The 27,435-nt window shown below is 48.7% G+C and overlaps 1 protein-coding gene across 1 annotated transcript in view; it reads left to right on the forward strand.

The window, feature by feature from the left end:
* Positions 1-9,391: 9,391 nt before the first annotated feature.
* Positions 9,392-27,435, forward strand: part of NSUN7 (NOP2/Sun RNA methyltransferase family member 7) — a 32,549-nt gene continuing 14,505 nt past the window's right edge. Inside the window, 7 exon segments of the mRNA XM_081959053.1 lie at positions 9,392-9,791; positions 16,186-16,557; positions 19,248-19,306; positions 21,938-22,068; positions 23,542-23,694; positions 25,499-25,682; positions 26,758-26,970. Of these exon segments, the coding sequence (XP_081815179.1) occupies positions 16,245-16,557; positions 19,248-19,306; positions 21,938-22,068; positions 23,542-23,694; positions 25,499-25,682; positions 26,758-26,970 (1,053 nt within the window). The 5' untranslated portion in view covers positions 9,392-9,791; positions 16,186-16,244.

Consider the following 27,435-nt stretch of genomic DNA (forward strand, 5'->3'; position numbering starts at 1 on the left):
CCTCTAAAAATGCCATAATTTAAATCAGTATTTCTCAAACTCGACCCTTTGAAGATAGGTGGACTTCAACTCCCAGAATTCTCTAGCCCAGCAGTCACCAGCTGGTGGCCTGTGAGAAACTTTTAGTGGTCTGTAGAAAAATTATTTGCGTTTTTTTATATTGCACTAAATCAGGAGTCCTCAAACTACGGTCCCTGGGACGGATACGTGCAATGAATGCTTGTGTGTTGCTGCAGAGAGTCTCCCCCTTCGGGGTCTTTTTGTGTGGGTTGGAGGGGGGAAGAAATTCTGACTTGGGGTCTGCTTCAGCCTTCTGGTGGGGGGCTTTGGGTGACGGCTGGAGGGAAGCGCCGCTGGTGGGGAAGAGCCAGAGGGTCTCGTTCCAGTGGGACTGCATCATGGCCTGGAACTGGCTGACCCTCTCAGCCCGCTGAGCCTCCAGGCGCCGGTACCTGGCCTTGCACTCCTGCAGATCTTCCCTCTGCTTGGAAAGCCTATGCTCCTAGTCCTCAGTGAGGTGCTTCTGCTGAACCTCCTTCTCGGTCAGATCCAATTGGAACTGAGCTGTTTTGCCAGCTCTTTCTCGTGGTGGCTGCTTAGCTCCAGCAACGGCTTCCTGTTGGGGTCCTAAGAAGTCCAGGCGGGCAGGCGAGGAGTGGCTGGGAGGGGCGGGGCAAGTAGCCACATGACCACCCAGCCACGCCCACCTAGCCGGTCATTAGGTAGATCATATTAGTGGTCTGTGGGATTTAAAATTATGAATTTAGTGGTCCCTGAGGTCCAAAAGTTTGGGGACCCCTGATCTAGCCAGCATGACTGGCTGGGGAAATTCTAGGAATTGAAGCCCATATCTTGGACTTCAGTTGTTGACCTGTGGACATAAAAACTTACAGGCCTATTTGTCTGGGGAATCGACGCTTCCATTTTGAAAACAGGATGTTTGAAGCTATTAGAAAGAATGGACTATAACAAAAAAAAAACATCCCTAGCAAGGGATACAAACGGACAGCAAACGCAGGAAAGGCAGCGAAGATTTGAACAGAAGGGATCGGAGTGAAGAACAATAGCTTAAAGGATCTCACTTGGAGAGCAAAGCTGGAGGAATTGTTCCTTCTTAAAGAGTAAAGAAAGAAGACAAAACCGTCTTAAACCGGTCCTCTGAATCCACATTGTTCTCCTGCTCCAGCCACAGAGACAGGGCAAAGGAATAAAAGAAACAACGGACACGGAGAATATCGTGTGTGCAATCTACACACCACAGGTGGCAACGAACATCTCGATCTAGTAGATGAAGATGAAAAAAACAACAAAGCAAACCAACTCAGAGACATCTACATCGTCCAATGTAAGGACTGTAACAGCCACCGTGAAGGACAGACAGGTAGAAAACTAGCAGAGCTCATCCAGTGAACACTAACTACTGGTAGCAGTCAGAAGACAGGACAAAATCTCCTTAATCATGGACAGACTCAGCCAGTTGGAAATATGGCATTCAGACAACTTAACCATCAACTGGCCCATAGAGATAAACCTCATTTACACGCACGCACGCAATCAATCAAAATGTAATCAAAAGCCTGGGAAGGAATCAAACAACTGGAACACATCCTCCCCAGCTGCCAACACTCAGATAAGCAGCAAATAACCCCAGACAAATCGTCAGGGCTGAAACGTAGCCTAGTCAGAGAACCTTCAAAGAGGAAGTCACATCCCACTAAGAGCAGCTGGGCAATCTCCTATATATAAGCAGCCAGCGAGCCCCACACTCCCTTCTAGCACTGATAATGTTACCTAGCTGGGTCATGAAGTGTCTGCAAGAAAACCACTGAGGTCTAAGAGCATCGTGGACCCACAGTCCTTCTCCTCCTCCTCTTCCATCTCTCTGCAACCCACCCCCTCTTCCAACACTGATGATGTCGCCTAGTTTGGTAATGAAATGTCTGCAATAAAACCACCAAGCTCAAAGAACACCAAGGACCCTACAGTCCTCTTCCTCCTCCTCCTCCTCTCCACATATCTGTTGTGATCCGCCAGCAGCCTGCGGAGCTGGCAGCAGAGTCGGACAGTGAGGAGGTTGGGGAGGAAAATGAACCAGTCCTAGAGTCTGGGGAAGGCTCGGATGAGGGCTCTGCGTCGGAGGTAGAGAGGGGCCCAGGGCCCTCTGGGAGTTATGTGCTGCCTCCGAACCTCCAGAGTCGGACATCAGCGAGGCAGAGAAACAGGGGCAGCCTGTTCCCAGTGCACGCATGCGCAGAGCTGCCAGACAGCAAGAACAGACAGACAGAAGACAGAAGGGACGACTCAGGAGTAGAGCTTGGAGGTGATTGGCCCCTCCCGAGGACATAAAGGAGGAGCAAAGGCACATGAGCCATTGCAAGAAGCAACTTGGTTCATGCTGGTCGGTTTTCATTCTGAAGCTCCGTTTTGACTCTGCTCCGTGTGGCCTTGCAAAGCTAATTGCCAATTAGGTCTTTGGCAGCATTTCAAGGGTGATAAAGGCGGGTGCTTATCAGCCTTATCCCAAAAGACTTTGGCAGCCTACTGTTGGACTCTTCACAAACTATTTGGGACTCATTACGGGCCGTGAATGAACATAATTCACAGCCTTTGAAATAAAAAGAGGATTTTGGGGACTAAGCCTCTGTTTTTTTACTGTATCCGGAAGAATAGGTCAGATCAACATCCCACTCCCTTCTAGAACCGACGATGTTCCCTAACTGACTTTGTTACCATCTGCAGCACCTTAACCCCACTGGATTCTTATATCAATTTACCTGAGGTCAGACCTGCTCCGCCTGCGGGAGGCCCCTCTCTCACAGGCATAGCCCTTGGCTCTCTCAAGGGCCCGCCTCGATGACGGGTTTATCAACCCCGAGAGGTGCAGGAAACGGAAGCTAAGGGGTTTTTTAATTAAATGCTTTGTATCTTTTTTAGGGGGTTCCAGGGTGGGGGGGAGGGTCCATCAGACCGGGAGGGAAGCCAGTGCCAGGCAAACAGGTGAGTCCAGGAAGGAAGGGAACGAGGTGGGGGGGGAAAGAAAAGGTCATTTCAACAGAGGGTTGTTTTATTACAACAGTCGTGGGGAGAGGGGGATGCGAGGACAGGAGAAGATCCCAAGGTCGGTTGGGAGACCGTGGCTGCTGGCTACGCCCGGTCGTTTGTACCAACCCCCGCAGTCTGGGTGGTCAGGAGCTACAGAGCCAGGGCCTGCGGCTGATGCTTTGCAATGCAAGGTCTGTGATTAACAAGGCCCCCCTCATCAATGAGTTGATCTCAGAGGGGGAGCTAGACCTTGCAGGGATAACGGAGACCTGGTTGGGCCACGAGGGCGGTTTGCCCCTCGTGGAAATGTGCCCTCCAGGTTTCCGGGCATTTCATCAGCCCCGGGCCCTGGGTAAGGGTGGTGGGGTGGCGGTAGTTATTCAGGAATGTTTGGAGCCGAGAGAGTTCACTGTTCCTCAGATACCCGGGTGTGAGTCCCTTGGTGTGAAATGGGGCCCAGGGAGGCAGTGGGGCTTGCTGATTGTATACTTGGCTCCTCGCTATGCATCAGCAGCCCTGCCCGAGCTCCTCGAGCTGATCTCGGAAACGGCAGTTGAGACCCCCAAGCTTCTGGTTATGGGGGATTTCAACTTGCCGTCAACGGGAGAGGCTTCTGAGGTGGCTCGGGAGTTCATGGCTTCCATGACGGCCATGGACCTGACCCAATTAGTTCAGGGCCCCACTCACGAAGGTGGTCACACACTGGACCTTGTTTTCGTATCTGAGCAGTGGACGAGTGATCTGGGAATGGGGGATTTAGTCATCACGCCCCTGTCATGGTCAGACCACTCATCCCTCCGGCTGGACTTCCCTGGCGCTACCTCCCACCACGAGGAGGCGGAACCAGACTGTCTAAGCTGGTACCGCCCCAGGCACCTGATGGAACCGGATAGATTCCAGACGGAGCTTGGGCCAATACCTATAGCCCTGACCCGCTCCCGGTCGGAGGACCTAGCGGCCGCCTGGAATAGGGTGGCGGCTGGGGCCTTGGACCGGGTTGCGCCTTTGCGACGTCTCCTGCGGCAGCGATCCACCCGGGCTCCTTGGTTTACCGAGGAGCTGAGGGTGATGAAACGCCACAGGAGACGTCTAGAGAGCAGGTGGAGGTCCTCACGCTCCGAATCTGATCGAGCACAGGTAAGAGCCTACTTGCGGACTTACCTTGTGGCATTAAGGGCGGCCAAACGTAGACATTGTGCCGCCCTTATTGCGTCCGCCGATAACCGCCCTGCCGCCCTGTTTCGGGTGACCCACTCCCTCCTATCACAGAGGACGCGGGGGGCACCCCTGCACGGAAGAGCAGAGGAGTTTGGGGAATATCTGCAGGACAAAGTCGCTCAGATCCGGAGCGGATGGGCCCCCTTCAGTGGACCAGACGAGCCGTCAACAGCGAGTCTTGTGAGACCACTCTGGGAGGAGTTTGACTCTGTTGCCCCCGAGGATTTGGACAGGTTACGTGGACGGCTGCGACCCACCACATGTTCAATGGACCCGTGTCCCTCCTGGCTGGTACTGGCATCCTGGGAGACGACACGAGGCTGGCTTCTGGGCCTGGTGAACGCTTCGTTGGGTGAGGGATCCTTGCCAACCGCCTTGAAAGAGGCGGTGGTGAGGCCCCTGCTCAAGAAGCCTTCACTGGACCCAACGGAACTAGCTAATTACCGTCCAGTCTCCAACCTTCCCTTTTTGGCGAAGGTTGTTGAGAATGTGGTGGCGCAGCAATTTCCGCGACACCTCGACGAATCCGAATATCTAGACTCACGCCAGTCCGGTTTCTGACCCGGGCACAGCACGGAGACAGCCTTGGTCGCGTTGGTTGATGATCTCTGGAGGGCCAGAGATAGAGGTTGTTCCTCTATCCTGGTCCTATTAGACCTCTCAGCGGCTTTTGATACCATCGACCATGGTATCCTATTGCGCCGGCTGGGGGGGATGGGAGTCGGAGGCACCGTTCTACGGTGGTTCGGCTCCTACCTCTCTGACCGGACGCAATGTGTGTTGACAGGGGGGCAGAGGTCGACCCTGAGGCCACTCTCTTGTGGGGTGCCGCAGGGGTCGGTCCTCTCGCCCCTCCTGTTCAACGCATATGTGAAGCCGCTGGGGGAGATCATCCATGGTTTTGGGGTTGAATACCATCTGTACGCTGATGATACGCAGCTGTACATCTCAACCCCAAACCACCCTAACGAGGCTGTCGAAGTGATGTCCCGGTGTTTGGAAGCCGTCGGGGTCTGGATGGGGGACAACAGACTCAAACTCAACCCCTCCAAGACGGAGTGGCTGTGGCTACCGGCACCCCGGTTCAGCCAGCTAACTCCATCGCTGGCCATAGGGGGTGAACAACTCCCCCCTGTGGAGCGGGCGCGCAATTTGGGCGTCCTCCTAGATGCCCGGCTGTCTATGGATGACCATGTGGCAGCCGTGGCAAGGGGGGCGTTCCACCAGGTTCGCCTGGTGCGTCAATTGCTCCCCCTACTGGACCGGGATGCCCTACGCACGGTCACTCATGCGCTGGTGACGTCTCGCCTGGACTACTGCAATGCCCTCTAAATGGGGCTTCCCTTGGGACGCATCCGAAGACTACAGCTAGTCCAGAACGCAGCCGCGCGGGTGATTATGGGGAGCTCAAGATACTCCCACGTGACACCTCTCCTGCGCGAGCTGCACTGGCTACCTGTGGTTTTTCGGGTGCGTTTCAAGGTATTGATTACCATCTTTAAAGCGCTCCATGGCACAGGACCCAGTTACCTGCGGGATCGTATCCTCCCGCACACATCCCTACGACCAATCCGCTCTCACAGGGAGGGACTACTACTGGTGCCGTCCATTAGGCAGTGCCAGCGGGCGACGCCTAGGGGTAGGACCTTCTCTGTGATGGGCCCAACCCTCTGGAATGACCTCCCCCCCGACATTAGAACTACCACTAACTTCCGTTCCTTCCGTCAAAAATTAAAGACTCACCTGTTTCGATTAGCTGGCCTGGCACATTCTTAGTTTTGACCTCCCGGTGGATATATTTTAATGGGTAATTTTGGGTAATATTTTAACTCCTGGGTTATTAGAGTTTTTAATGTACTATATTTATTATTCTATACACAGTCTTGCAACCTCCTCCACCTACGTATTTAATTATTTAACTGTTTTATGTATGTATTTTATAACGCATTTTAGTGACTGTACACCGCCCCGAGTCCCTTTCGGGAGAGGGGGCGGTCTATAAATACGAATAATAAATAAATAAATAAATTGAACACAACCAAGCTCAAAGAGCCCCAAGGACCCCGCAGTCCTCTTCCTCTTCTTCCTTCCTCCACTCTACAAACACCACACCCTTCTAGCGCCAATGATGTCCCCTAGCATGGTCACGAAACGTCAGCAGGAAAACAACAAGCATCCAGAACTCAAAATAAAGGCTTGGGCACTCAGTTTTTGAGAAAGAATGCTGCCAAGGTAGGCGTGAGAATAATTTGCAAGAACAATGTGCCGTCCTGACCACATGATCACAATCCAAGCCGTTGTCACACGGCCTTGTGGTCCCAACCGCCACCCGGATTGATCTTGAGATTTGCCCTCGAAACAGATTCCTCTTGACTGCTCCCTTTGTAATGTTCTTTCTTTTTTCTTTTCTTTTCTTTTCACCCTGCCCTTCTGATGCAATTCACCGAAAAGACAACAGGGCTGCACAAAGCTTTTCCTCATTTATCCTCCTTCGCCTTGTGCCAATTGTGACTTGCAACGACTTCTTACGAGGAAGTGGCCTTCATTTCTAACCCCCTTTTTAAAGACTGCGCACTTAATCACAATGCCTGGGGTAACGTAACCTTACCTCGGGCCCTTCCAAGCTTGCACAAGGTTTATTTGCTTAAATCTTAAGTGACCCGCAGGATTTGGATTTGAGGAAATGAGATGTTGCTTTGGGGATGAAGGGAAAGGGCTCCAAGCTTCTGTTATCATGGCATTGTTGAGAGGGGTCATCAAGGGATGGAATCCATGAGGCGTGGGGTCCTTGGTGCTCTCTGAGCTGGGTGGTTTTCTTCTAGACATCTCCTGACCTACCTAGGTAACATCATCCATGTCAGATAGGAGTGGGTTTGTGGAATGGAGGAGGATTGTGGAGTCCTTGGTGCTCTCTGAGCTGGATGGTTTTCTTCTAGACATCTCATGACCCAACTAGGTAACATCTTCAGTGTAAGACAGGAGTGGTGTCTGTGGAATGGAGGAAAAGGGGGACTGTAGAGTCCTTGGTGCTCTCTGCGCTTGGTGGTTTTCTGGAAGACATTTCCTTACCCAGTTAGGTAACATCATCAGTGTTCAAATGGAATGATGTACAAGCCAAGCTACTTGTACATAAACAGAGAGAAAACCCCACTCCCTTCTTCTAGCACTGAGGATGTTCCCTAGTTGGGTCATGAAATGTCTGCAAGAAAACTACCTAGCTCAGAGAGCTCACAGTTAGATCTTGAGCTACAAATATTCTCTTTAATCCATGAGGTATCTGTAGTAAAATATCTCAATGCCAACTCACAGTTGCTCAGACAATAGCACAAAGAACATTTCGAATAGAACTGAAATAGCAGATAATATCTTGTTATTTTCCCCACTGGTGACATCACTGTGAAATGTTCATACCAAGACAAAGGATGTTTAGATGATTTAGAAGTACTTAGAATAACAGAGTTGGAAGGGATCTTGGAGGTCTTCTAGTCCAACCCCATGCTTAGGCAGCAAACCCTACACCACTTCAGACAAATAGTTGTCCAACATCTTCTTAAAGACTTCCAGTGTTAGAGCATTCACAACTTCTGGAGGCAAGTTGTTCCACTGATTAATTGTTTCCACTGTCAGGAAGTTTCTCCTCAGTTCTAAGTTGCTTCTCTCCTTGATTAGTTTCCACCCATTGCTTCTTGTCCTGCCCTCAGGTGCTTTGGAGAATATCTTGACTTTGGGGCAACCCCTGAGATATTGGAAGACTGCTATCATGTCTCCCCTAGTCCTTCTTTTCATTAAACTAAACATGCCCAGTTCCTGCAACCGTTCTTCATATGTTTTAGTCTCCAGTCCCCTAATCCTCTTTGTTGCTCTTCTCTGCACTCTTTCTAGAGTCTCAACACCTTTTTTTACAACATAGTACAAAAAATTACATTTGCAATTTTAAGAAAGATACAAAAGGAAAAAAAAACTTGCAGGTTTTAGGAGAGACACAAAAGGAAAACATAAACTTGCAACTTTTAAGAAAGACACGAAAGTTAAAAATACACTCCCAAGTTTTAAGAAAGATACAAACCCAGCTGGGGGAAAAGTAAAGCAACCCATACATTTGCCATCTGTGGAATGTTATCGATGATCTTTTCCCTCGCCCCTTGTTCAATATATTATACATTGCATGTTCAATCTTCATACAATCAATGTTATTGGGTGATCAGTTCTTTTTGGTGCATCACCTATATCAAAGGTATGGATTATTCTTTTCTGACAGAAAATGCATCGTTGGAAGAGACTCAAGAAAGGAGAGATAGACAGATCTGCCCCCCCCCCCAAGACATCACACTGGTTGAGAAAAATAAGGTTACAATCATAGGCATTGCAATACCACTGGGTGCTATTACACTGGGTGCTATTCCGAAAGCACTGGAATTACAGTTAAAACAATTAAAACTTGACAAAATCACCATCAGTCAAATGCAAAAGGCTGCACTGCTTGGATCTGCACGTATATTACAAAAATATGTTACGACGTCCTAGGCCCCTGGGTGGGGCCCGACTAGTAATCAATGCCAAATCCGGCGAATCAACTGGCCGCTGTGATACAATCGAATAATAATAATAATAATAATAATAATAATAATAATAATAATAATAATAATAATAATAATAATAATAATAATAATAATAATAATAATAACAACAATAATACTAATACTAATAATACTAATAATACTAATAATGATAATGATGATAATAATAACTTTTATTCATCAAACATGAAACACAGTTATAATGATAATGATAGTAATAATAATGATGATAATGATAGTAGTAGTAGTAGTAGTAGTAGTAGTAGTAGTAGTAGTAGTAGTAGTAGTAGTAGTAGTAGTAGTAGGATAGTAGTAGTAAAAGGCGTGCCACGGCCACAGCCCCGCGTAAGAAATCTCAGCTCAGCGCAGGCAGCCGAGCGGCCCAGCCCAGCAACGGAGCCACCTGCAAACAGAGGCAGCTGCTCAGCGAATCCGGGGCAGCCCGCCGACTGTACCAAAGCGCCAGGTGTGGCGGGCGTGGGGGGCTGGGGTGGGAGGCAAGGTTACAAAAACCGGTCTGAAGGGGACGACGAGGCCGGCGGTGTCCCTGGAGGGGGCGAGAAGGGTCGTTGCCAAGACTCCCAACGCCCCCCCTCCCCAAAGGGGGAGGGGGTCTTTTCCAACCTCCACTGGAGACCCCCCTCTCTTTTCTCCGGAGTGGCCGAGTCCTGATTTGAATGAAACGACCGGTGGGGCTGGAGGGGGGGGGCGCCTCCTCCTCTTCCTCGACCCCCCCTCCGGGCGGTGGGTGTGGCGCGTGGGCCGGGCCAGGCGACGCCCCCGCCCCTCCCCTCGTGGAGGGGACAGGACCGGCGCGCTGAAGATTGGGGGGGCCAGAGGCGCCTGGGAGCGATCGGCGCCGGAGGGTCTGCGGGGGTCCCGCCGTCTTTAACAGAGGGTCCCCCCCCACCCACCCCGGCTGGAGGGCTCGGCTTGGTGGGCAGGAGGCGCCAGGTGAGTCCAGCGCGGGGAGGGGGGGGCGCGTCCAGCATCCTTGGGGTTGGCTGGCAGGTGAGACCCGCGGGGCTGGCCAGGTGAGGGGCTCTTCTTGGCTCCAACCAAACCGGCCAGGCTGGCAGTTCAACAGGTGCAGCCTGGGGAACTTCTGCCTGCAGACCTGCTGCTGTCTCAACCCCGTCCTTAACAGAATAACAGGGGGGGGGAGTCCTGGGGGACCCTGCAAGGTGCTTCCTGCCCGCCCCAAGAGGCGACTGGACTTTCTTTGGGTTTTGTTGTTTTTGTTTTTTTTGAAGACCTTTTGCTTCTCATCCCAAGAATAAAGATAAAGAATAAAGAAAAAGATAGGATAGGATAGGATAGGATAATTAGAGGAGAGAATTAAAGGAGAGGAGAGGAAAAACGAAGAGAAGAGAGAATTGGAGTAAAGGAGAAGAGAAGAGAAGAGACGAGAGAATTAGAATAGAACAGAACAGAACAAGCAATAAGGGTTTTTAAAATATATTTTTAAAAATTCGTACAAGGTGCATATAACTTTAGTAATGCACCTGGAAGGAATGTAAGTTTCATAACACATTCCAGTCACTGGATATTTTAGTGTCAACTCCTTTGAGCGCCTCTACTAGGGGAATCAATGATACCAAATAGAAGAATAATAGAATAACAGAGTTGGAAGGGACCTTGGAGGTCTTCTAGTCCAACCCCCTGCTTAGACACCATACAACACTTCAGACAAATAGTTGTCCAACATCTTCTTAAAGACTTCCAGTGTTGGAGCATTCACAACTTCTGGAGGCAAGCTGTTCCACTGATTAATTGTTCTCACTGTCAGGAAATTTCTCCTTAGTTCTAAGTTGCTTCTCTCCTTGATTAGTTTCCACCCATTGCTTCTTGTCCTACCCTCAAGGGCTTTGGAGAATAGTTTGACTCCCTCTTCTTTGGGGCAGCCCCTGAGCTCTTCTTCCGCTCTGACTAGACAAAGGGGGGGGGGAATGGGAGGATTCAACCATCTGGTCAGAGCGGAAGAAGCTTCCTGGATGAGAAGCAAAACGTCTTCAAAGAAAAACCAGAAAGTCCAGTTGCCTCTTGAAAAAAAAAAGCACCTTTAGGACAACCATGACCTGGATGGACGACTGGGAATCTCTATAGACATTTTCCTGCAGACGTCTCATTACCAAACTAGGTAACAGCATCAGTACTGGTCCGGAGTGGGATTTGCTCTCAGTGTATATTCTAGTAGCCTGCCCTGTCGGTAGTCTTAAAGATTCATTGAGTTGTGGCTTCTTTGACAGCTGCTTGATTGGGGTCTGGTTGACTTGATAGTTGATCTGATGTTAACCTTGGTAGTTAACCTATGTTGATCTGGTTGTGGATTATTGGTGCTGGAGTCTTTTTGTTCTCTGTTGGGCTGGTTGGTGGTCTCTTTTGCATAATCTATAATGTTGTTCATGTCTCTGTGTTTATCGATGGCTAATTTGTCAGAGGGCCAGGTTTTAAAAAAAAGTGTTTGGATTTTTTTCGAGTCCATTTTTGGACTTGCCTTGGTCTACGACGGTCACAGAGCAGGAAGGAACGCTCAAGGTCTTCTAGTCCAACCCTCCTCCAGAGCAAGGCTACCAGCTGGGGGCAAATCCCCAAATCTGAGTCTGCCAAGTTCAAAACTCTTGCTTTTTCGGTGTCTTTGCCTGTGATATTGTGTTTTTCGCCATCCTTCTTCGCAGCAAACATTGGCTGATGCGGATGGTCGGATATTCAACTGGTGCCGCTTCACTCCCCAATGTACTGTATGCGCGTAGAGAGCGGTATATACCTGGTGTGGACAGTCTACCTTGCTACTATAGCACGGTAACGTTTTAATCATTGATCGATTGGTAAATCAGTAAAAAGGAATGCAGTAATAAAAATACACGACACAAATCATAACCACTAATAAGGGATAACTTCCTCCTGAGATGCCCCGGTGATATTCCAAAGAAAATTCTCGATTGGTGAAATTTGGCTGATTTCCACCACCCTACCCCAGCGAATCCAAAAGTAACTCAGCAGGTGGGAGAATGGAATAGGAGACGGGGCGGGAGGAGGGGCATTTCCCTTGTCTCAAAGCTTTTCTGTTTCTTAGTTATATTTTTGGAAGAATTGCATTATTGTTATATACTTTATTCATTAAACATGAAACTCAGCCAACTGAACATTCAAAAATGCATCACAAATACCACTGTCTGGTGCTAATGGTTCATACAGTTTGCTGCCAGCGTCCTAGGTATCAACCAAGTTGTTCATTATTATTGTTGTTGTTGTTATTATTATTATTTGGTTAATCTTTGGTGAGATTCACAGCCTTTGGAGCTGGTTGGTAGCTCAACAGCTTGAGTCCTAACCAAGGACCTAGGAACTGTTAAGGTAACGTCGGAGGATATAAGTTGTTCCAAGTAGGGAGGTTTTTTGTAGAGTCAGAATGTTCAAGTCAGGTAAATTTAGAATTTCTAAATAGCGAGGTAGCCCTTTAGGTATTGCTCCAAGGGCTCCAATTACAATTGGGATAACACATGATTTCTTTTTCCACAGTCCCTCAACTTCAATTTGCAAGTCCCAGTATTTTGTGATTTTTTCTTGCTGTTTATCTTCAATTCGTGCATCACCAGGTATTGTAATGTCAATGAACCAAACTTTTTTCTTTTCAATTATTGTTATGTCAGGTGTGTTGTGGGCCAAGTGCCTGTCAGTCCGTATTCTGAAGTCCCACAAGATCTTGACTTTCTCATTCTCTAAAACCTTCTCAATCTGATGGTCCCAGTGGTTTTTGCTGTACTCAAATCCAAACATTTGGCACAATTTCCAGTGAACAATCTTAGCAATGTGGTCATGGCATTGTAGGTAGTCAGTTTGTGAAATTTTGCTGCTCCCACTGATGAAATGGTCGACTGTCTCATCTTTCTCATTACAGAGGCGACATTTGCTGTTGGTGGTAACATGTTGAATTTTTGCCTTTATGCCGTTTGTTGTTGTTGTTATTATTGTTGTTGTTATTATTATTATCCTCTCCAAGCATAACATCCTAAAGGTAAGCAGAGGATGCTTTGAATTTGCAAATTGCTTTTTCTGCATTTGGAGAGAAATCCTATAGAGCAGGGATCCATCCTTGGCAACCTTTAAGACCTGTGGACTTCAACTCCCAGAATTCCCCATGCTGGCTGGCTGGGGAATTCTGGGAATTGAAGTCTACAAGTTGAGATCTTAATATTAGAGGAGGGAAAAAATATCCCATCTTTAACGCCTTTGGGTGTCCAGAGAGGAAATAGATGGGAGGTGCAGAGAATCTCCTTTTCATTTCATTCTCATTTCGAGAACGTTAACAATATTCAGATATTGTGTCCCATTTTTATAACAAAATCTATCTATCTTCTTGTGGCTATGGAAAGTTTGTTCTGATAGGTTGGAAAACCGAATTGTAGTGCAAGGGGATCAGCCAAAAATTCAAGAAACATTGTTGAGGAAACGTTGGCCACTTGGTGGGTCTGAATATCTGACTACCGGTGTTGTATATGGTATATACAGAAACAAGGTTTGTGCCTTAATCCTACGCACCTAATGTGCTGCCAGTGGCATGAAAAGGACTTTGTGATTGCCAGAGAGAGAGAGAGAGAAAAAAGATTGATTGCCAGAGAGAGAGAGAGAGAGAGAGAGAGAGAGAGAGAGAGAGAGAGAAAAGATTGATTGCCAGAGAGAGAGAGAGAGAGAGAGAGAGAGAGAGAGAGAGAGAGAGAGAGAGAGAAAAGAACTTTTCAATTCGAAGCTTTGGGGCTGCCCCTTAAACTCCATTTTTCACGGCTGGGTTGCAAAGGTGGAATTTTTTGGCCGTTGTTGTCGTCTTCCCAGGGAGTTGTTGACTCCCTTGCTAAAGTTTTGATCAAGTTTGATCAAAAGGCACGGTCAGCCTTTCCTAGGAAGCAATGCTCCGCTAGTCGCCAACAACATAACCTCGGGAGAAAGAGTCGAGTTGAAAAAAACAGTATCCATCTGGATTAAAAAAAAAAAAGCTTGCTTTCCATTCTTCCTTTTGAACAGGGCTGGTATTTATTTACCTTCCCTAACGGTTGGCAAATGTGAACGTGTGCGCAACTTTGGAGCATGTGCTGCTATCAGTTTCTCACTCTTTCTGCTGTTGTGGATGCCGTTCGTTTGTGTTTGCTCTTCCAGCTGATCAGAGAAAGGCACGGACAAAATATGCAAGGTCTGTAGGAGAGGCGATTGGGTGGAATTCTGGAAACTGTACTTAGTGTGGCATATATATGCTGGTGTTGTTTTTATTTGGGTCTTTTCCCGTGTAAGATTGAGATTGTCTTGGCAACGTTTTGGCAAGGTGTCACTCACCATCTTCAGGCTGGGTTTTGGGCTTAAAGCGTGATCGGAGCTGCCGTCTTTCTGTAAATCTTGGTGGGGGGGGTATGGAGTGCTGGCTTTGTTTCAGTAAGTGGAATGATACAACCACACAACCAATCACACACACACACACACACACACAGACACATACGTGCTGATAAATTAATAAAGGGAGACTAGTAGAGATCTATTTCAAGCTATTTAGCTCTCATCAGCTAGCCATACCCTTACTGGGATTTGAACCTGGGCTGTTTTTACATGTTAGGCAATTGTATTAGCCTCTAAGCCACAAGCTCTCCTCCCTTATCAGCTGAGCCAAGGAAATGATTAAGTGTTATGTCAAAGCACCTGGTATGCCCAAATATGGGAGGGAGCATACTGCTTCCCTTTTTTCTATACTATACTAGATCTATCCTAGTCTCCCTTTATTTATTTATCAGCACAAATGCAACACAAAAATGGTTTTCTGCATGGAAGGCTCCTAGGGTGGAGCTGAAAGGCAAAAGGGAAGCAGTATGCTCCCTCCCATATTTGGGCATACCAGGTGCTTTGACATAACACTTTATATGTATGTATGTATGTATGTATGTATGTATGTATGTATGTATGTATGTATGTATGTATATAATTTCTGTTCTCTAGTCTCCCTGTGTTAACAACTTCTCCTCCTTCCTCTTCCTCCTCCTCCTCTCTGCACACCCCACTTCAGACAACAACCATCAACTGGTCCATAGAGATACACCTCGTTTACACCTACAAAATCAATCAAAATGTAATCAAAAGCCTGGGAAGGAATCAAACAACTGGAACACATCCTCCCCAGCTGCCAACATTCAGATAAGCAGCAAATAACCCCAGACAAATCGTCAGGGCTGAAACGTAGCCTAGTCAGAGAACCTTCAAAGAGGAAGTCACATCCCACTAAGAGCAGCTGGGCAATCTCCTATATATAAGCAGCCAGCGAGCCCCACACTCCCTTCTAGCACTGATGATGTTCCCTAGTTGGGTCACGAAATGGCTGCAAGAAAACAACCAAGTTCAGAAAGCACTAAGGATCCCCCAGTCATCGTCCTCCTCCTCCTCTTCTTCTTCTTCCTCCTCCTCCTTTACCTCTTAGGGCAGTGATGGCGCACCTATGGCACGCGTGCCACAGGTGGCACGTGGAGCCATTTGTCAGGGCACGCGAGGTGCTGCCCTGTCAGCTTGCTGGCCAGCTGAGTTCACCCTTTTTTTGAAGCCATTTTTCACCCTCCCCAGGCTCCAGTGGCTTTATAGGAGCCTGGGGAGGGCGAAAAGAGCCTCCCCCACCCCCGGAGCCTTCCGGAGGCTTCATGAGCTTCCCTGATGCCTTCGGAGCGCTCAAAATGACCCTCCGAGCAAACCGGAAGTCACTTCCAGTTTGCTCAGAGGGTCATTTTGAGCGCTCCGAAGGCTTCAGGGACCGTCCGGAGGCCTCCCTGACACCTCCAGAGGGCGTCCGGGGGGGCGGGGGAGGCTGTTTTCGCTCTCCCCAGGCTCCTATAAAGCCTCTGGAGCCTGGGGAAGGGGAAAAAAGCATGTAAAAATGGAGGGGGGAGCGCCTGTAGTGCGTGCATGCACACTGGGGGGGTAGCGCATTGCATTATGGGTGCAGCACGTCTGCTCACGACCCCCCTGCGCTCCCCAAACTTACGGCACGCGAGCCAAAAAAGGTTCGCCATCGCTGTCTTAGGGTGTTGAGGCAGATATGAAATTCTGGCTCTGGCTCTTCTGATGGCCTCAACCATTGTTAACTGATGTTGTTGTGTAGTGTGATGTTGTCTCTCCATCCTGTTCTGGGTCTGCCTCATGTTCTTTCACCTTCTCCACTTTCCGTATGCGTCTTCTACGGTGTGGAATCCCGCGACGACATCCCTGTGTTGACCGCCAGGACCCAATGTTGTGCGGTTCCATTTCAGAAGAGGCACAAAGTGAATTTCAACCGGGTGTTTCTTGTAATGCCAATTTTGGGCCTTTCTCTCTATTTCCCCAGGGCGTTTAAGATTCTGATTTACTGCCTGCAACCGCCGAAAACCCATCGGTACGACAACCATGCCGATTCTAAGGAGCAGCGTGGGGTCCGCGGACCACACGACTGCAAACGAGCTTTCTAGCCTGCACGAAACCATATTTTCCAGTGAAACACTGCCTTCTGACATCAGTTCGACAGAGCCGGTTGTGAAAAGCGGTTATCAAGACCCCCTGTACCTCAGTGCCGCCCAGATTTTCCAAAGCGTCCGTAATGAAAAACCTCACGATAAAATCCTGGTGAAATACGGAACTGGGCCATTGCCATCCCTTCCGGATTTGAAAGACGAAGAATTTCAGCGCTTGTCCTACGAACTGGCGTTCAACGCTCTAAAATGTAAGTAGAAAACGCCTTTACGGGCCTCGGAGTCGCCGGTATAATGCACCCATAACAATCAGAACTCCGAGGCAGGTAGATTCCTCAAAAACAGTTTTATTAGCTATATCACGTTGGCACAGGCTGGTGAAAACCGTCTCTAAAGGTTCCCGCGGTTTTCACCTAATTAAACGTAAATGTTTTCCCCTTTTCTCAGACGAACAGTCACATGGTCCAGTCAGGGTGCTGTCCAGTTGCTTGGTAACATCACTCCTCCTCCTCTCTTCAGCCACCTGTTGGGATGTCCTTGGTTCCCAGGGGAAAGTATTTTGCTTTGGCTACAAACCCCCAGCTCTCTCTAATTCTCTCTTCCTAACTTAAGAAAGTTCAAAACATTCTTAAAGATCCATCTTATCCTGGGCACTCCTTTTTTTTTGGAACTATTACCATCTGGCAGCCGGTACAGGGCAATAAAAACAAGGACAGCTTCTATCCCAAAGTAGTAACTGTAGTGAATTCTATGGTATAGTGCAGTGATGACTAACCTTTTAGCCATCGCGTGCCAAAAGCAGGGGGAGTGCGGTGTGTGTATCGTGTGTGTGTGTGTGTGTGTGCATGACCCCACCCATAATTCTATGCGCCCTCCCCCTGTGCATATGTGTGTGTGATCCCCCCCATGCGTGTGTATGCAACCCCCACATGCGCTCCCCCCATTTTTGGCACATGATGGCTTGGTGGACACATTTTCCGCCCTCCCCAGGCTCCGCAGCCTTTGTAGGAGCCTGGGGAGGGAGAAAAGGGCCTCCCTCTCCCTGGAGGCCCTCCGGAGGCTGGAAACAGTCCATTTGCCGACTTCCGGTCTGACCGGAAGGACCATTTTTCACTCTCCTCAGTCTCCAGAGCCTTTCTAGGAGCCTGCGGAGAGCCAAAATGACCTTCCCCACCCCTCCGGAAGCCGGAAACGGCCCGTTTTCTGACTTCCGATTGGACCAGAAGGTTCATTTTTCACTTTCCCGAGACTCCAGAGCCTTTCTAAGAGCCCGGGGAGGGCCAAGACGGCCTCTCCCCCCAGAACCCCACTGGAGGCTGAAAACATCCTGTTTCCAACCTGAAATCAGCTGGCCGGCGCACCAATGAGCGCCAGAGCTGAGCTCGTGTGCCTCCCGATATGGCTCTGCGTGCCATAGTTTCGCCATAATGGGTATGGTGCAATATTAATGCAATATCGGGTTTTCAATTGCAATTATGTGGCACGTGAAGGAGGTGTGTTTGTATTTTTATTTTTATAGTTCTAATGTACACTAAAGACAGCATTTAATTTCGTTGTACGAGGTGCAACAACAATAAACTAAACTAAACTAAACTGAAAAAAAAGGGGGTGAAATGGACTCAATCCAAGCAAACATAACATCGTCGGATCTCCCAGCACACAGAATCTTCCATTTTTAAAGCTTTACTTTAATGTTTTCCCATCCACCCCTCCCAAAGTCAGGCATCGTCTTTTTATCCCGAAAGGTCAATCATTAGTGAAAGTGGGCTGGCGAGAGAGAGAGTTACCCCGGGCAACTCGCAAAACAGAGGCGGCTATGTCTGAATCGGTGTGCCAAAGAGACAGGGACTCAGTCTGAGGCCATGGAAACGGCCGAAAATGGTTTTCCCAAGTGCCAGGGGAGGATCTGTTGTTTTCTTGCAATCATCGGTCACCTCCATGGGCAAGATTGAATATAACAATTCCATGAAGGGGACCAAAGTACAACGATTCTAACCAGGGTTGAAATCCTTCTGGTTCTCCAGAACCTGTCAGAACCAGAAGTGGAAATTTTGAGTAGTTTGGAGAACCAGCAAATGCCACCTCTGGCTGGCCCCAGAGTGGGGAGGGAATGGGGATTTTGCAGTATCCTTCTGCAAAAAAAATTGAATTTCACCACTGATTCTAACATATCTCTAAAGACTGAATCCAAAAATGGAGCTTAAGGAAGTCTGATTGCCTCCTTTGCACTTATAATACTGCATCCAGTTTTGGTCGCCACAATGTAAAAAAGTTGTGGAGACTCTAGAAAGAGTGCAGAGAAGAGCTACAAAGAGGATTAGGGGACTGGAGACTAAAACATATGAAGTTTTGGTCACCACACTATAAAAAAAGATGTGGAGACTCTAGAAAAAGTGCAGAGAAGAGCAACCAGGATGATGAGGGGACCGGAGGCTAAGACATACATTGAACGGTTGCAGGAACTGGGCCTGGCTAATCTAGTGAAGAGAAGGACCAGGGGAGACAGGATAGCAGTCTTCCAATATTTGAGGGGCTGCCACAGAGAGGAGAGGGTCAAGATATCTTCCAAAGTCCCTGAAGGAATAATGGATGGAAACTGACCAAGGAGAGATTCAACCTGGAAATAAGGAGGAATTTTTTGACAATGAGGACCATCCACCCATGGAACAGAAGTTGCCTTCAGAAGCTATGGGGGCTTCATCCCTGGAAGCTTTCAAGAAGAGACTGGACTGCCATCGGTCAGAAACGGTGTAGGGTCTCCTGTTTGGGCAGGGGGTTTGAACTAGATGACCTACAAGGTCCCTTCCAACTCTATTAATCGGTATCTGTATATCTATTTTCAGGTTGTTAAACATTTTGAACTGTATCTGGAGCCTTTGAAGGTCGCTTTGTGATCGCTTGCGATGCCTTTCCTTACCTTCTTTCCTTTTCTCCCCTATAGATCAAGACGTTTTGGAATACATGTTGATAGACAGTGGCGTTTACCCCTTGCAATCAATAGTGAGTCGACACCGAATTCGTTTTTCAAAGATGAATCTTATTTCCATTGTAGCATAGTTCACGCAAATCTTATCGGAGACACTATGGGTTTCATGTTAAAAAATAAATAAATATGATTGTCAGATATTGCTTAGCAATAGAAGTTGGTACAGGGGAGACTAAAGCCATCATCCTAGGGCAGGAGACAAGGTCACCTGGCACACACAGCATTGCCCATTCCTGTTCTGGGTTTCTGGCTCCATGCGCATGCGCCGATCAGGTGGCCTTTGTGCGTGCGGCAGTGCCAGAAAATGAAAGTACATTTTCCGGCACGCACATGTTCCCCGGGCAACTCCTCTTCTGGGTTCCAGACAGTACGGCCGTGCCGCTAGTGGTCGGGAGCAGCGGCGCACCTGCCCGCCTGTGTTTCATACCTGTGTTTGAAGCAACCGGGTCAATTGCGCCTGCGTGACCTCCAACGAGCAGCTGGGTGTCAGAGGGGCGGTGCAATGCGCATGTGTGCACCAACAGACCATGAGCAGCGTACCGGTAGCGACGGTAAGAGCAACCCACCACTGGTTCCGGCCCAGAGAAATGTGCATGCAAAGGGCTCCTTTTTTGGCACTCGGTGCCGAGAAGGTTTGCCATCACCGTCCTAGGCCAAGTGTTTGGCAAGAGGTCAGAAAAGCCACCACGATGCCTGAAAATGTGCAGTCAAGGTTTCATGGGTGGTCCAGAACAGGGCCCAGGTATTTCGTCATGACCCACATCTTAACTTTTGGGATCCCTCCCCTCGGACGTGGCTTGCGTTCCCCCAAACACTTTCGTGAGCCCAGTTTATTCAGTTACATGTGAATAAATAACCGCGCATCACAACTGTGTAACTCGGGAGTTGTTCTGACTGAGGCTTCCCAAGAGCTTGAAGCAAACTCCTGGACCTGACAAAAAACCCTTTTATTAATTTCCGGTGAATTCTGCTCCTTCACCTCCAGCCAAGTCTTTCAAGGGAGGATTTACGGTCACAGACCTTATCTGGCTTGGAGAGCTGCCATGCCGATATCTGCAGAACTTGGCCAGGAGTCTCGGAGAGTCACGAACCAATTAAATGAACTAATGGTCTCCTGCAAACTCCACTCCCCTTTCACGCCTCTTTTATTTCCTCTGGGCCATTCATCGTCCACCTGTGGCCTTCCTCCCAAGTCGACCCCTGTTCTTTAGCTCTTCCCTTCGTCTGGCAGCTCTGCGCATGCGCACACTGGGAACAGGTTCCAGCTGTTCGTCTGCCTCACTGATGTCTGACTCCGAAGGCAGCTGGTAACTGGCATACTTTATTTTTACTTTACTTTTATTTGCGCTTATAGACCGCCCCCTCTCCCAAAAGGGACTCGGGGCGGTGTACAGTCCATACAAAAAATACATCACATGAATAATTAAATAATTAAATAGTTAAATTGTTAAATAGATAAATATGGAGGAGGTTAAAAAGAACTGTGCAACTAAATAAAGTATCTCAAATATAGTTTTAAAAAACCCCTAAAAAATATCCCATAAATTTAATTTTAAAAACAGTTCCCCTAAAATACCAGTTAAAAAATATATCTGCCAGGAGGTAGAAGTTATGAATGTGCCAGGCCAGCTAATCGGAACAGGTGAGTCTTCAATTTTTGTCGGAAGGAACGGAGGTCAGTGGTGGTTCTAATGTCGGGGGGGAGGTCATTCCAGAGGGTTGGGCCCATCACAGAGAAGGCCCTACTCCTTGGCGTCGCCCGTTGGCATTGCCTAGTGGACAGCACCAGGAGAAGTCCCTCCCTGTGAGAGCGAATTGGCCGCAGGGATGTGTGTGGCAGGATGCGATCCCGCAAGTAGCTAGGTCCTGTGCCATGGAGCGCTTTAAAGATGGTGATCAAAACCTTGAAACGCACGGCCTTGGCCCCCTCTCTGCCTCCGACACAGAGCCCTCATCCGAGCCTTCCCCAGACTCCAGGACTGGCCCAGGTTCCTCCCCAACCTCCTCACTGTCCGAATCTGTTGCTTACTGCACAGGCTGCTGGCAGGCCACAACAGGCATTGCCTGTAACATGACAACAGAGGTGTGTAGTAGTGACTAAAGCTCTCAATCTCTCTGGATCTGCAACATTGGAAAAGTCATTTTTTTTTCCTTTTCAATCTTGCCAGGTTAAATTCTGCCTGATTGGATGGGGGCTCTTTTGGCCTCAACGCACAACCACAATTGAGCCCCAAAATTTCCCTTGCTGAACCAGACAGTAGTTAAGGGGGAGATTGTCCCATTCTACGACCTCTCTTGCCACCGTTGCTGTGAACCACTGCAGTGTTTAAGTTGGTAGCCCCGTTGTTAAGTGAATCTGACTTCCCTGTTGATGTTGCTCGTCAGAAAGTCACCAACGGGGATCGCGTGCAGCGTCACCCTGGACGCCACAACCGTCATAAGTATGAGTCAGTTGCCAAGTGTCTGAATTTTGATCACGAGACCGCAAGGATTGCTGAAACAGTCGTAGGGGTGAAAAATGGTCATGTGTCACTTTTTCCAGTGGCCGTTGTAACTTCAAACGGTCACTTAAGCGAACGGTCGTATGTCGAGGACTGTCGACATTGGTGTTTCTCGGGCCTGATGTCCAACTGGTCCTCTTGCAGTCAGATGACCTGACCAGCTTAGTCGTGGTGATGCTCTACGACCTCCAGGACCGGAAGTTTGAACCTCGCTCCATTCACGAGGACGGAGAAACTGTAGCGGAAGTTCAAGAAGTGGAGCATTCTCTCTGCAGGTAGGAAGCCCAGGGCAGATGGCCAGGAGCTCTGAGATGCCCGGAATCCTCTGATTATTGGATGATAAAGGTTTGCTCTGGGTCTGTGCTCCAGCTAGGCAATTCTCCAGCTCTGGAAGGGGGTGGTTTGCTCTCTGAGAGCTCTTGTTGCTTCTTCTTCTCCTTCTTCTTCTTCTTCTTCTTCTTCTTCTTCTTCTTCTTCTTCTTCTTCTTCTTCTTCTTCTTCTTCTTCTTCTTCTTCTTCTTCTTCTTCTTCTCCTTCTCCTTCTCCTTCTCCCCATCCTCCTCCTCCTTCTCCTCCCTTCCTCCCCCCTCTTCTTCTTCTTCTTCTTCTTCTTCTCCTCCCCCTCCCCCTCCCCATCTCCGCTTCTTCTCCTCTTCCTCCTTCTCCTCCTCCTCTTCTTCTCCTTCTCCTCCTCCTTTTCCTACTCTTCTCCTTCTTTTTCTCCTCCTCCTCCTCCTCCTCCTCCTCCTCCTCCTCCTTCTGCTCCTCCTCCCCATCCTCCTCCTCCTTCCTCCCCCCCTCCTTCATCCTTGTTCCCTTTCCGCATCTCCTCCTTCTCCTAGTACTGATGATGTTCCCTAGTTGGATCATGAATATCTGTGAGAAAACAATTAAGCTCAGAGGGCATGCAGGACCTCCTCCTCCTCCTCCTCCTCCTCTTCTTCTCCTCCTCCTCCTCCTCCTCCTTCTTCTGCTCCTCCTCCTCCTCCTCTTCGTCTTCTTCATCTTCATCTTCCTCCTTCCTCCTTTTCCTTGTTCCCCTTCTCCTCCTCCTCCCCTCTTCTAGTACTGATGATGTTCCCTAGTTGGGTCATGAAACTTCTGCCAGAAAACAACAAAAGCTCAAGGAGCACCAAGGATCCCACCATGGTCTTCCCCCTCCCCCTCCTCCCCTTCCCTTTCTCCTCCATTCCACAAAACCCACTCCCTTCTAGCACTGAAGATGTTTCCTAGTAGGGTCATGAAACATCTACAGAAAACAATGAAACTCCAAGGACGCTTCTCCTCCTCCTCCTCTTCCTCCCTTCTGGCACTGATGATGTTCCCTAGTAGGGTCATGAAATGTCTTTAAGAAAATGACAATGCTCAGGAAGCACCAAGGATCCCACAGTCGTTGTTGTTGTTGTCGTCCTCCTCCTCCTCCTCCTCCTCCTCCTCCTCCTCCTCCTCCTCCTCCTCCTCCTCCTCTTCTTCTTCTTCTTCTTCCTCTTAGGTGATGAAACCTAAGCAATGACTCCACATTTCAACCCTGACCCACAAATATTCTCTTCCAAATTGTGCTTTGGGCAACTATCCTTCATTTTAAAAAAAAACACGACTGTGTCTCAAGAAAAATGCCTACCTCTCCCAGGAAAAAGGATTCTTTGCCATAATTTCCATGGCTGATAATGTGAGCAAGGCGGGGATTCCTGTTCTACTCGGGATGAGACGTCTGATGCCCCAATGTTCTTCCTTTCGGAAATCTCTAGTTTTAAGACCAAGCTGGCCGCTGCGTTGGCGAGGTGCCGAATCAAACACGATGCTCTTACCATCGAGCATATCCTGCCGGAAACGATCCGGAGGCAAGAGCAGAGGGCTTCCACCTTGCCCCTCTACGCCTGGGTGAACACCTTGAAAGTCAGGTGAGGTCTACGGCTTTCGTGGTTTTTCTTCCCTTTTGACCACCATTTTCCTTCACGTTAAAAATGGGCACATTTTTCAACGTTCGGTAACCGTAACTCTTTAAACCAGGGGTGTCTAACTCAAGGCCCAGGGTGTGTGGATCCGGCCCACGGGGTGCTTAGATCTGGTCTGCGGGGCCGTCCTGGAAACATCGAAGAGCCGCCCCAGGGTGCCTCTGCCAGCGAAAACAGAGCTCACAAAGCAATACAATACAACAGCAGAGTTGGGAGGTCTTCTAGTCCAACCCCGTCTAGGCAGGAAACCCTATACTGTTCTAGACAAATGGCTATCCAACTTCTTCTTAAAGACTTCCAGTGTTGGGGCATTCACAACTTCTGGAGGCAAGATGTTCCACTGATTAATTGTTCTAACTGTCAGGAAATTTCTCTTTAGTTCCAGGTTGCTTCTCTCTTTGATTAGGTTTCATCCATTGCTTCTTGTTTTGCCCTCAGGTGCTTTGGAGAATAGTTTGACTCCCTCTCCTTTGTGGCAACCCCTGAGATATTGGAACACTGCTATCATCTCCCCTAGTCCTTCTTTTCATCAGACTAGACATACCCAGTTCCAACAACTGTTCTTTATATGTTTTAGCCTCCAGTCCCCTAATCCTCTTTGATGCTCTTCTCTGCACTCTTTCTAGAGTCTCCACATCTTTTCTACATTGTGGCAACCAAAACTGGATGCAAATATTCCAACCTAAATGTAGAACCTTACTCTTTTCACCATTGAATTTCATTTTATTAGATAGTGCCCAATGTTCAAGTTTGTCAAGATCCTTCTGTATCTTAAGCCTATCTTCTGGAGTGTTGGCTATTCCTGCCAGCTTAGTGTCATCTGCAAATTTGATGAGTTCCCCATTTATTCCCTCATCCAAATCATTGATGAAGATGTTGAAGAGTACCGGGCCTAAAATAGAGCCTTGGGGTACTCCACTGCATACCTCCCTCCATGTAGATGCAGTTCCATTGAGGACTACACGTTGAATGCGGTTGGTCAGCCAGTTACGAATTCATCTGGTGGTGATGCTGTCCAACCCACATTCTTCTACTTTATCTAGTAGTAGGTTATGGTCTACCTTATCAAATGCCTTACAAGGGCTGTGAGTGACCCACCTGAGCTCCATTTTCACTGGCAGAGGGTTGCAGGAGGCTGTCGCAGCTGAAAACGGAGCTCATCAGTGTTAGAAGAGAGTGGGGTTAGCACTTAGGTTTATACACTACGGCTTGCTATAAAAACAAGAGCCAACCCCACTTTCTTCTAGCACTGATGATGTTACCTAGTTGGGTAATGAAACATCTGCAAGAACACCACCAAGTTTAGAGAGCACCAAGGACCCCACAGTTCAACCCTGAACAACAAATATTCCTTTGGTAGGGTTTATTGTGTACTTAACACTAAGGTAAAGGTAAAGGTTCCCCTCGCTAGTTGTTCCTGACTCTAGGGGGCGGTGTTCATCTCTGTTTCAAAGCCGAAGAGCCAGCGCTGTCCGAAGATGTCTCCGTGGTCATGTGGCTGGCATAACTCAATGCCAAAGGCACATGGAACGCTGTTCCCTTCACACCAAAGGTGGTCCCTATTTTTCTACTTGCATTTTTTACCTGCTTTCGAACTGCTAGGTTGACAAAAGCTGGGACAAGTCACGGGAGCTCACTCCATTACACGGCTCTAGGGATTCGAACCGCCGAACTGCCAGCCATTCTGATCAACAAGCTCAGCCACCGAGCCACCACTATGGTTAATAATACCTGTGGTTTATTGTTACAGTCTGGAAGAAGTCCACAGCTTCTTAAAGAAAGAAGGCTTCACGAAAGTACAGTCCATCTCCGATTTTGACGGTTGTTCGTACTGCCTGGACAAACACTGCGAGGATGGACTCATTTTCCCGTCTTCCCTTAAAGAAAACCTGCTGACCTTGGAACTCTACACTGAGCACAAGCTCCTCTTGCAAGTAAGTGAGAAGAGGGGGCACTCCAGGGGTGGGTTGCTAACCGGTTTACTACCGGTTCGCTCGGGCTTGCTCGCTCGTGTGTTTGCATGCGGAGAAGCGTCCGGGCGGGTGGGTGGAGCCTCTCGCTGCTGCCACAACTGGTTCAGCCGATCCGTGCCGAACCGGGAGCAACCCGTCTCTGGCGCACTCTACTACAGAAGTGTTTGAACCCTTCCAGGATGACGGTCTGTTCCCCCCCCCTCCACTCCCAAAAATATGTCGAAGCAGGGATGTCCAACCTTGGCAGCATTGAGACTTTGCGCTGAAGATTGAGTTGAAGTCCACAAGTCTTAAAGTTGCCAAGATCGAATACACACACACACACGCCTTCACTTGCAAACGGGAACCCCTAATGCAAGGACCGGTTGCAGGTTTTCTCCCTGCAACCCCCCCTCCCAGATGAAACGGGTGCATCCGTCAAGGAAAGAGCGCAGGGGTTAGAATGCGGGATTTCAGGTGGACTCTGCCCGCTGCCAGCAGTTCGATCCTGATTGCCTCAAAGGTTAACTCAGCCTTCTGAGGTGAGTGAAACGAGGACCCAGATTCTTGGGGGTGAGAGGCTGACTCTGTAAAGCAATGGGGGCTGTAAAAGCCCTGTGAAGCGGTATATAAGTCTAAGGGCTATTGCTAGTTCTTCCTTCCTTCCTTCCTTCCTTCTTCTTCCCTCCCTTCATCCCTTCCCTCCCTCCTTCCTTCCCTCCATCCCTGTGATTGGAATGCAGCATTGCAGGCTAATTCTGCCCACTGCCAGCAGTTCGATCCTGACCAGTTCAAGGTTGACTCAGCCTTCCATCCTTCCGAGGTCGGTCAAATGAGGACCAAGATTGTTGGGGAGCAAGAGGCTGACTCCGTAAACTGCTTAGAGAAGGCTGTAAAAGCACCGTGAAGCGGTATATAAGTCTCAAGTGCTACCGCTATCAGTGAAAGCCTTGTTTTGACTCAGGTTACCCCGCTTACAATGTCATCCGTTCCAGTACAAGGCATGCGGTTGGCAAGCTGGATAATTCCCACGCCGCTGTTTCCCTCTCCTCCTTAGGATAACTCCCGGAGCCTGGCGGTACATTCGGTGAAAGCCCTGCTGAATATGGACGACGATATTTTAATTGCGCAAATGGGTTCCTGGCTCACTGTGGCCCACATGTCGGTGCTGACCAATCAGGACACTTCCCGGGTGTTTGTGTGTGGAGTGAAGTCTGCGGCCCGAGAAGCGGAATTGAAGGATCTCTTCGCACGCATGGAATGTAAAAGTTAGTACAAGATCAATGGTGTTACTTTGATCTAAGAGGCCTGACGGGGTCCTCAGCTTACGACCACATTTCCGGCACTAAGCAAGACAGACATTAGGCAAGTGTCACCACCACCCCCCTCCACCTTCCTTGCCACAATTGTTTAGTGAATCACCGCAGTTGCTGACAGTTGTTAAGCGAATCCGGCATCCACGTTGACTTCGCTTGTCGGATGGTCCCAAAAGGGAAATCGCATAACGCCGGGGACACAGAGATTGTCATGAATATAAACCTCAGTTGCTAAGCACCGGATGCTTCAAGAGGGGTGCGGTGGTCTAGAGGTTGGAGCTGTCGCCTCACCATCAGGAGGTTGTGAGTTTGAACCTAGGAAGAGACAGACATTTCTCTCTCTATGCGTGATGAGAATTTATCTGCTGAATAGAACTCCGCATTGGCAACAGGAAAGGCATCGGGCCATTAAAACACTC

The sequence above is a fragment of the Natrix helvetica genome (genome assembly GCF_964273705.1).
Source record: "Natrix helvetica genome assembly, chromosome: 7".
Classification (NCBI taxonomy): Eukaryota; Metazoa; Chordata; class Lepidosauria; order Squamata; family Natricidae; genus Natrix; species Natrix helvetica.